The sequence below is a fragment of the Ovis aries genome, chromosome 3, assembly GCF_016772045.2.
Source record: "Ovis aries strain OAR_USU_Benz2616 breed Rambouillet chromosome 3, ARS-UI_Ramb_v3.0, whole genome shotgun sequence".
NCBI classification, from domain to species: domain Eukaryota; kingdom Metazoa; phylum Chordata; class Mammalia; order Artiodactyla; family Bovidae; genus Ovis; species Ovis aries.
The window spans coordinates 40,140,136-40,151,185 of NC_056056.1; the positions used below are offsets into that span (position 1 = coordinate 40,140,136).

At 37.0% G+C, this 11,050-nt stretch overlaps 1 protein-coding gene across 1 annotated transcript in view; it reads left to right on the forward strand.

The window, feature by feature from the left end:
- PPP3R1 (protein phosphatase 3 regulatory subunit B, alpha) overlaps window positions 1-10,706 on the forward strand; it is a 65,420-nt gene extending 54,714 nt beyond the window's left edge. Inside the window, exons 3-6 of the mRNA XM_027966683.3 lie at window positions 1,288-1,464; window positions 2,531-2,590; window positions 3,660-3,844; window positions 8,570-10,706. Coding sequence (XP_027822484.1) covers window positions 1,288-1,464; window positions 2,531-2,590; window positions 3,660-3,844; window positions 8,570-8,617 — 470 coding nt within the window. The 3' untranslated portion in view covers window positions 8,618-10,706. The remainder of the gene's footprint in view (window positions 1-1,287; window positions 1,465-2,530; window positions 2,591-3,659; window positions 3,845-8,569) is intronic.
- The last annotated feature ends 344 nt before the right edge of the window (window positions 10,707-11,050 follow it).

The window sequence follows — 11,050 nt, forward strand, 5'->3', positions numbered from 1 at the left end:
TATTCTTTAGTGTTATTATGTCCAATTAGAAATACTTATTTAAACTTAGAGTAGCATCATGAGATCTATGAAAGCAACTTCTTAATTATTTTATATGTTAATACTAATAAGATTCTTGAAATCACTTTAAATAAGTAACCATCTAGATTGTACCTTTGTTCCTGAGTATATTCAAGGATGGATTGATCTGGGTAAGGTTTCAATCATTTAATTTGGTTGTTTTCTGTGTTAACATTCCATAGTAATAGCTGTATTTTAGAAACTCAGACTAAAAGATCTGTTTTTAATATCTTGATTTTTAGAGGCAGGCATATATGTATGATTATAAGATTATCTGTTTTAATACTTTGTATAGTATAGTTTAAATTGAATATGTAGAAACTTTCAACTACTAGAAAAGATAGTCCCTCCCAGAGGTATCCTTACAAAACGTGGAGAAATAGCATGAGTCTCAAGTTGAGACTTGGCAAAACATGAAAAACAGTGTCTCTGAGTCACAAGATGAGTCAAAAGGGTGAGGTTTGTTTGTTTTTCCTTGTTCATCTGTTCTAAAGGGAGTGTGATTCCAAGTAGCTGAAAAAAATCTTCGATGAAAGATGGTGCCAAAAGTTGGAATTCTTTATATTTAGAAGTACAGATCTGAAACATTCAGTGGTGTTGCCAGGATGGATTTGATCTGTGCCTAGTTTTTAGGAGATTGGTAATAACTGTAAATGAAAAGTAACCTTTAAAAATATTTGACTTTTATGAAAGTTTTTCCTTAAAATTTAATAAAAAATTAAAAGGTGCTGGGTTTTATTTGTTCATACTTGCGAAGAGTGATCTTTAGACGAATATTCAAGAAGCTGGCAGCATTGGAGGGAGACTTTGAATATTGAACTGTATTCAAACCTTGTTCAGATTTTGAACCATGAACTGTTAGAAATAAACTAAATTAAAATTTTAAAACAGAAATGAAAATCAGAGTGCCTGGTGTACATAGCAGAGATTGATTTAGTCCGCCTGATATGAACCACCTGACTTTCATGATCAGCTTAGCATTGTCAATCCTGTAATATCTTGGTACTCAGCATACAGTTGGTTGTATGTTATGGCGGGTGCACACAGGCAAAGAGGTAATGAAAAAAATTTCATGATATATTTTCTTTGCTATAAGAAGTTATTCCATAGTATGTTCAACTCTAAATTAAACTGAAAATTAAACTATTGGATAACTGCTGAATTTCTTCTTGTAGTTATCATACAATCATTTGTTAAATCGTGCTGCCTCTTTTTGTTTGCTTTTAGTTGATGCTGATGAAATTAAAAGGCTAGGAAAGAGATTTAAGAAGCTCGATTTGGACAATTCTGGTTCTTTGAGTGTGGAAGAGTTCATGTCTCTACCTGAGTTACAACAGAATCCCCTAGTACAGCGAGTAATAGATATATTCGACACTGATGGGAATGGAGAAGTAGACTTTAAAGGTAAGAAAGTAGTTTTAGTTAAACTGCAAGTTAGGCAATCTATCAGTAGTCTTACATTTCTTTGTACAAAAATGTCTGAAAAGTTGATTTTTTTCTTGAATGTCCTTGAGTACTGGTTTTCTTATAATAATAGATTGTTAAAACTCAAAAGTCTGTGATATATGAACTTTAATAAACTAATAAGACCTTGTACTTTTTGGAACATAAATGATCGAAATACCCTTTTAGGTAATCTAAAAAATGGGATTTAGTATTTCTTTTGTTGTTAGAAAATTTCAGAGAAACTTAAAATATTAGAAGCCACATTTTTTAAAAACTGTTTTTTAAAAGAATGAGACTTTAACAATAAGTCAGCAATTTTAAAAAAAGCTGAAGTCAGAAGGATAGGAGTATTATCATAGACGGGATTAATTTAGTTAATCTAGATTTTACAAAGACAGTAGTGCTTTTGCTAATGTCAGCCATTTGGTTCTGCACTTTAAATAAACCTTTCATTTCATCAGGAAGTCAAAGAATTTTTGTTATTTTCATTTGAAGAATTGAATTGTCCAAGTGAAGGGCTCTAAACTAGTTGTGATTTAGTGTTCAGCAGCAGTGAAGAAAAATGACCATTTGTTATGAAACTTCGAACAGTTTATGTAAATGGTTCTGAATTTTGGAACCAGAAACCTCCCAATTTTTTCTGCCAAACAATGTAAATATTTTTTTAAAGCCCTCTTGTATAGTCATATTCTAAGAATATAGAGTTAAATAGCTTAAAGAATATGTTTTTTGAGTGTTATGCTCTGTAGCAACTAATTTTTAATAATAATAAAAAATAAATCAACTTGTTCAAGTTGATTTGATTTTAGAGAGTTCCAGGTTCAAATTATATATAGAACCTTGTTTGTTGAACTTTCAGATTTGGCTTTTTCCGTTGTAAATGCCACTAGTAATATTTTCTTTTGGAACAGGAAAATATTCTGTTGTGAGCATGTAGGGTTTGTGTCCATGCGCGTGTGTGTATTGTTCTTCTTTGTAAAAAATTGAAACTTCTGATTTGTAAATGTGTTTTATTCTTATTCAGAGTTCATTGAGGGAGTCTCTCAGTTCAGTGTCAAAGGAGATAAGGAACAGAAGTTGAGGTGTAAGTATTTTTCTTCACTGAGTTCTTAGACCATTACCCCATACTGCATTATAACCTCTTTTTAAAATATTCTAAAAGGTATCTTTTATTCTAGATCCTTAGTAGACATAACAGAAATTTTACATTCTGGAGAAAATCCTTCTTGGACATTTGCAATTTGTATTTTTTAATGATGTGTCATTATTACTTATAAGTTACAGGTGTACAGTAGACAAAATTGATTAACAGTTTTTAAGCATTATATTCCATTTGTGGGTAAGTAATATAAAATATTGGCATGGAAGTGAGAAGAAATGCTTTAATATGATTAACCTAACTTCGTTTACACTTGTATTCAGAATTATTTAGCTGGAAGTTTACTATTTTGGTTTATGTAGGCTTGCCTCTCTTTCAGGGAACATCTGGTATCTTTTTAAAATATTCAGCTCTTAACTGGAGAGACATTATATTCAATAACAGTTCTCTGAGGCACAGGCTATATGCTAACTTCCTTTGCAAATGAACTCTTGATACAAATGAGAATAATATTAATAGTAATAACAGTTACTGTCTTTGATTGTATATTATCTCACTCAGTACTGTAAAGCAGCAGTCCCCAACCTTTTCAGCACTCAGAACCAATTTTGTCAAAGACAATTCTTCCATGGACTAGGGGTAGGGAGTGGTTCCAGGATGATTCAACTCCATTCATTTATTGGGCACTTATTTCTATTACTGTTACATCAGCTCCACCTCAGATCATCAGGCATTAGATCCTGGAGGTTGAGGACCTGGGACCTGGGAGGTTAGAACTGTTATTAGCCCCCATTTTATATGTGCAGAAACTGAAGCTTAGGAAAGGGTAAATGACTTAAACTCCAGGCTATGTTAATTGTCCCAAGCAGTTTTAACTCCATAGCCCATATACTTGTAACCACCTAGTTTCACCTAAAGACAACATCTCTGTGTAGGAAGGAGCTGTCCTCATAGTAGAATTCTAAATGCTGGGCAGCTTCCTATCTTCTCTCTCTTAGAAAGTGTTCGTGATTACCATGCAATTGCCATTGATTTTTCCTTACTCTTTTTTTAGTTGCTTTCCGTATCTATGACATGGATAAAGACGGCTATATTTCCAATGGGGAACTCTTCCAGGTGCTAAAGATGATGGTGGGGAACAATCTGAAAGACACACAGTTACAGCAAATCGTAGACAAAACCATAATAAATGCAGATAAGGATGGGGATGGAAGAATATCCTTTGAAGAATTCTGTGCTGTAAGTACAAAAAAGCTAGTTCTTCATTAGTTATATTTCATAAAAACATTTTTAATATCACTTAATAGAGAATTCCTTATAGTTATATTTTGCCCTAGAAATTTCTGTTTGATTTTGCCCAATAGCCCCAGATTCAAAGTTTTGAAATGTTCTTTGTTGTAACTGTTACTAATTACTAATTATTCTCAAGAACTAATATTCTCAGTGATTGTCTGATAAAATGCCCCAACAATGGAACTAGTCACTTTTACTTATTATTGGTAGCCTCCCAAGTGAACAACTAGGTTATTTGAAAATACTTCTGTAGGAAATAAGAGTTCATGAATTTCAGCTAGGAATTCAGAAGCTTGGTCACAAGGATGACAGAAATGGAGTCCCCATCTGTCAAACTCAGCAGCGAGGCAGTGTAGAAAGGTGATTTGTTTTCCCCTCTCCTTTTTTTCTAAGCTGCTGACAGGTAGTTACTGTGATCTGGGGCAAGGGCTCCACAGAGGCATAGCCTACAGTTGTGAGAAGTCCTGGAGAGCTTGCTCTCAGTGAGAACTGGGGCCCTGGCTCGGCTTCCTGTTTATTGCTTCTCTCCTGTGGCTGCTGCCCCTAAAACAGAGATAGTAACTTTCTGATGTGTCATAATCGGTTGTAACAGTAAATTGAAGATCCTGGACAATCCAAAGGAATGCAAAGAAAATAAAACGTTGTGAGAATTTTCAGTCATTACTGGATACTTCTGTAGAAGGTTTTCCTCCTCTTCATTTTTCCCTTAAACGACACCAGGGAAAACAGATTCGTTTGTCATGTGTTACATAAGGGCTTAAGTAGCTGCTTTGGCTTTTAAGTAGAAGTTCACATTATACTTCAAGGATCTTTTTTCATCTCAAGGGAATGAGATCTTTGCATTTTGTTTCAGAAAAGTAGGGTGGTGCTCTAGTTTAAAGAACAGGCTAGTTCTTCTTGGAAGAGAGTTAGAGAGGCTGAACTGCTGAGATGGGAACCGATGCCGAGGGTGCTGCTGCCAGTGAGTCCTCTTCCTCTGCCGCATCTCCCCCACTCCACGTCTCCTCCACTGTTGCCGGCACATGTTGAAGGCCTCCCGTGGGCGGGCATCAGATTGTGCGTGACATGAGACTCGCCTGGTAGTGGCATCATAGATAGCAGCCAGTTTTCAAAAGTAGAAAAAAAAATTCCAAGACTTGAGGGAACAAAATAAAAATGAGGAACTTGGCTGGAGTGACGTGAAGGGATGTATATAAGTAAAGACTACTTGCATTTAGTAAATATAAACTGTAACTTAAAACTACATTAAATCACTTTACTGGTGGAAGGAAATACATCCCTAGGTATAGAAATTATGCTCTGTACACTGAAGGTGTAAGCTAAGCTTTGAGTTTATTTTTCAGCCTTTGTTATAAATTGCCCTTACTTGTAGTTTTGAAGGGCATAGTTCAGGAATGAACAAAAATGTTTGTATATTAAGCCAACTTTTGGGAACATTTATCAGGCTCATAACTTGGGCTTTATTGAGTTCTCTTTATTCTGTTTTCTTAAGCTGTAACAGAGAGAAGAAAGAGTTATCTTAAAAGATTACATACTATGTATCTATTTTAACATTTTCAGAATACTTTACCATACACAAATCTTATAAATGATCAGTGACAGGATTAACATTGATGGATTGAACGCATGTATTTACTTTTGTTCCCTTTGAAAACTTCACTGAAATTAAGTGGGTTAAAAAGAAAAGGTTATAAACCCACAAGGACCAGTGAAGAGCGGAGAGGATGGTAACTCAGTTTGGTAATTTTATAAAGTTGAGTGGCTAGCAGACAGGAGTGAAAATTCGAAGCTGTCAACTAGGAAAGCGGAGAAGCAGCTTGGTTTATACTGTGGAACCCCTGAAAGGCTCAGAAAGTGGAGATATGACTGAAAGTGAGTGCGAAGGTGGGGCTAACAGCAGAATGGCTTAAGTCTGTTTAAGAAGCATGTGGAACACAAGATCTCCTTCCTGACTCTGTTCAGTCTCTCCTGCACTGTAGTGGGAGATTGGCAAGAGTGAAATGGTTGTGTGTGTGTGTCTGTGTCTGTGTCTGTGTGTGGTGCGGTGGGGAGGAAATTGAGTGAAGAACAGCATATTTGCATTTTGACACCTCCAGCCTTCTTCTCTTACTTGATTCCCTGGCAGCAACACTTGTACCCTCTAGGCAAGAGGTGGGAAAAGCCCTGTCTGGGAAAGCTGACCTCTAGAAATGGTGTTTACCCAGTTGTTCAAAGCGCAGTGCACAGTCAACAGCCATGCCCTGTGCACAGAGGCTCTGGGGCGGCACTTTCCACATGAGGAGAGAGCCTAGGATCACCAGACATTCAAGGAAAACCTCTGACACGGATTACAGAGATGAAATCAAACCTGAAAAAGAAGCATGCTGAAGCAGGCTGTGCAAGGCCAATAAACACTTTAAAAGTAGAACAGAAATCTGTCATTATTACCCTCAGGGATATAATGTATTAGGTCTTTGAAACAAAAATTAGACAGTGTATAAAAGAGCTCTGGGAAATTTAAATGTTGGGATTCATTCTAGGAGGTCTAACATCCGAATGTTAGGTCCCAGAAAGAAATTGGAGGGAAGGAAATCATCAAAAATGAATCAGAAAATTATCTCAGAATCAAAAGTAATGAGTTTCCTTGACTGAAAGGACTTACCAAGTACCCAGCATAGTATATAAAAATAATCTGGGCCTTGGTATATTGTCATGAAATTTTAAAACAAAGAGATGGTTTACAGGCTTCCAAAGAGCTAAGGTAGAGGCATAGGGGAAGGGCTTCATACAAAGAGTCAAGAATCGTGATGATGACAAATTTCTCACTTAGCAACTTGGAAAATAGAAGACAAAATAAGAATTCTCAGTAAACTCAAACTGGATGGTAGAATCAGACATTTTCAGGTATGCAAGTCCTCCTCCCTTTTTTGGAAAGTACTAGAAGATGTGCTCCCCCTATGAAAAGGTTATAGATCAAAAAAAGAAGAAGTCAGTGTGGGATCAGGAAGCTCAGAGGGTCAGGCAGAAGAGAAAGCCATCTCTAGGAGGATCCATGGATGCCAAGCCTGGATGGGAGTAAGTCCAAAGACTCTGGGAGTGATTTGAAAATAATAAAATTGATAGCTTGATACAATACATCTGAGTGCCTTAGAGCAAAGTTTAGTGTTGAATTAATGATAAATGCATAGAACACTCAGTGAAGAAAAAGATCAGTTATTAACTGTAGCAAAGCAAATATGCAGGGAAGCAAAAGTAATCATAGTACACAGTTCTCTTCTGTAAGTAGTGTTTTATGTAGTCATAAATAAAATGCTGAATTTCTATCTAATAAAAAAAAAGTGCAGCTCTTTGCAGCATGGGAGAGGTGGGAAGCATGTGGGGTAGGAGATGATGTAGGATAGGAGATGAAGGGGAAGAGGTGTGTGTGTGGAAGTGAAAGCTGCATCTCCTGTGATGGGAAGTTGATGGCTAATGCCTAAAACTTTAAATCCAAGAAGAAGCAATGGGGGAATGTTATTCAGAGTCTTGTAGGCAAATATTGAACATCAGCTGAAAATTCTAAATGATTGCTGCTAAGTAAAAAAAAATTTGAGGACAAGATAGCAAATGGCTGTTTTCATGACAGGAGTTGTAGAACTAGCTGGCTGTTTAAGTGTTATTTTTCAAATAAAAATTGAAAAGTTCAAAAATATTAGCAGATGCAACTATGTACAACATGGATGAATCTCACAAACCTAATGTTGAGTGAAACAAGACAGACATGAAAGATTTCATTTGTAAAGTGTGTAAAAACAGATCAAACTAATCCATGGTGTTAAGTCGTAGTGACTAGTTCTGTGTGGGTGGTAGCTTGGGAGGAGGGAGGTATTGGTGGGAGGGGGGTCGCAGAAGAGCCATGGTGACGCCCTGGGTGCTGGTTACTTGGGTCATCACTCTGAAAATTCACCAAGCTGTTAACCTTTATAGTTTGCTTATTTTATGTAGGTTTTGCTTAATAAAAGTTATCCCCAAATAATACTACAGGTAATCTCACTTCGACATTGCCATGTCAGTATTGACAGAGGTGTCTGTAACAACTCTACATGTATTTGACGCCATGGAAGAGCAATGTGCAGAAAATTTTATTCATTACTTTTGTTTTTGTTTTTTATTATTATTATTTTTTATTCATTACTTTTGATACATTCTAGAACAGAGTGACAGTGAAGCCCGTATTTGATTTTTGATAGTTTTTATGGTAACACCTAGTTGAACATTTGATATTAAACTACTGAAGTCCATGTCGAAATGCAAAGAAAAGAGTGGGCCAAATCCCACCAGTAGCCTATTTTTTATATTTTTGAGCTAAAACAGTTTTTTTACACTTGAAAGTGTTGTTTTAAAAAAAATGGAAGAAGGAAATTTAAGAGAAACTATACATGGCCTACAAAGCTTAAAATATTTCCCGCCTAGTCCTTTACAGAAAAATTTGCCATCTCTTGTGTTAGAACACAAGAAAATGCTTGTTATCCTGGGAGCAAGAAGCCCTGAAAATTCTAACAAAAGGCAGTGCGAGTTTTAAAAAAAGAAGAGCAGCTTCTGGAAATGGCTAAAGTAGTGTGCTTTTTAAACTGTGGTTTTGGTAGGGTGGTTAGACTGGTAGAACGGAGGCCCTCAAACCTGTTCAAGCGTGGTCTGTTCTGTCTGTTGCAGGTTGTAGGCGGCCTAGATATCCACAAAAAGATGGTGGTAGACGTGTGACTCTTGTGTAAAGAGTACCACCCAACACTTTTGCTTTCTTCTCCATCTCTGAAGATCTGCTCAAGACGTCCAGCAATGCTCTCTGTGTATTTAAATGGAAGTATTTTTCTCTGTGAAGCCACATTTTCCAACATGAGCCTCATGAAGCCCAACTAAGTGTTATTGAACTCTTATTCTCTCAATAACTCAGTGTAGCACTTTAAAGCTGAAGGACAGCAGCATGAAAAGAGCATATCAATGTGGCGAAGAAAGGGAAGGGGTTGGCTTTTTAATTTATTTTTCTTCATCTTTTATAACAAGAAAGTATCTATATATACATATGTAAATATTTATATATAGATATATGTAGCTTTCTATATGTGTAGTAGGTTGGCTTTAATTTAATATACTTGATTCAGAAACAAAAATGATAAAGAGTACAAAAGTGCCAAGCAGAACATTCAACATCCTTACTTTTATTTCACACAGTTTTATATATAGATCGAAGATTGTACAGTTTGAGCCGGGTGTTAGGCCAGCTGTTTTCCTTTGCCTGCTCTTTCTCCTTTGAGAGATTGACAAAGCATTTGTTAACATCTTATTATTTACCTTGATTACATTTTTGTAACAAAGGAGTTTGTAACTTAATTTATACCTATGATATATTTCCAGGGACTGTGTCTCATTGCTGAGCAGCTTTGGCGACGTCTCTGCTCGAGGAGAAAGCAGAGTCGAGCGCTGCCGCGCTGAGCTCGTCCTTGTGTCCTTGCAGTCACTGCACAGAGCTTACGCCTCATGCTGTCACTTCATCACTAGGCGCCATTGCGTCCATTAGGTGTCCCTGAGTCGGTGTCAGTTCGTCGTGATTTTATTCGTAAAGGACAGAAGCTATGTGAGGCAATCCTGATTTGATCTCAGACATGACTTGATGAAGAGTTCCGGAAATAATCATGTAATAGCTCAGGATATCCGTTTATGTTTCATTACATGGGTGGTAAATTGTCATTAAACTTACCTTTAAACCATAAATTTTCCCTTCTCTGTTTCAGAAGACTTGCAGCTAATCTAAAAACTGGTGATGTTTAATGTGCATGTGTGTGTCTATACACCCACATATACTTACACGTGACTTACCTGGGAGAAACCTTATTAAACTGTTTGCCACAGAAGAGCAAAATTATATCCAAATTTATATCTCTTAAATTTCTTTACCACAAGGCATAGAGAGTGCATGATGGTGTTCTTCCTTTGCCCGAAAATGTCTCGGGTAACTTAATACTTTGTGTGATTTAAAAGTAGTGTACCATGCTCCGCCAATTGATGTTATTATCCCTTCCCTTTTCTGCAAAGGTACTATTGGCTGGAAGAAGACATTCTGGTTAGCTTTGTAGGACTGTAGTCTTTCCCTATAATAGATTTTGTAGAAAATTGGTTTTATACTCTGAGTGGGGAAGGGCAGGTTGAATCAAGGCTGAAAGCATCTTAATTTGGGCACACCCGCCTGCCACCGCTGTTCCTTCAACTGAGTGCTGCACGCCATGGGCTCTGTCTGTGAGAGAAATCCCGGTGCTTGGTGTCCTTGCATGACATGGAGTTTTGCATGTAGATCAATTTAAAATGTACCTCTTGTTTACATAATTTGCATAATTTTAAAACATAATGTTGCCAAACTTTGGAAATGTTAATGTTCAAACTGAAAATCTCCACATGTAACTTTCTCCTCTGGATCAGTGCGTGGCTCACAACCCCAGCCAGTGGCTTGATCTGTTCCAGTGTCAACTGCCATGTGCTCTGCTTCAAGAGGGGAACTCATCTTTTGTGAATTTTTTGTACATAAGTATTTGTTACAGATATTTTAGCAAATGCTTTCTATTTCTCTTGCTTGTGCATATCTTGGCTGGCGTTACAGAAAAAATAGTGCAAACATTATTTCCTTACTGGGGAATGAGGGTTTTTTCTTTTTCTTTTTTTTTTTAGTGTGTGTGGGTGGGTGGGTGGGGGATGGTTTATGTTGAATGTTTAGTTTTTCTTCTGCATGAAACATCATGTTGTGGGATCTTTAGGAAACTTCATACTGTATGAATAAGAAAATAAAATATTTGAAACTTGATTGAGTGTATCTGCAGTGGTCTTTAGGCTTCCCCAGCCATCGTGTGTGCGTGCGTGTGCTCAGATACACCTGACTCTTTCGCTACCCCATGGACTGTTTGCCCGCCCACCGGGCTCCTCTATCCATGGAATTTTCCAGGCAAGAGTACTGGAGTGGGTTGCCGTTTCATCCTCCAGGAGGATCTTCCTGACCCAGGGATCAAACCTGCTTCTCTTGCGTCTCGCACATTGGCAGGTGGATTCTATACCACTAGCACTGTTGGATGGGCTTTCTTCATTCTTTCAGATTTTTTAAAAAACTTCGGTGGGTTGATGTTTGATCTTTGACTATAAAAGAGTAAGTCT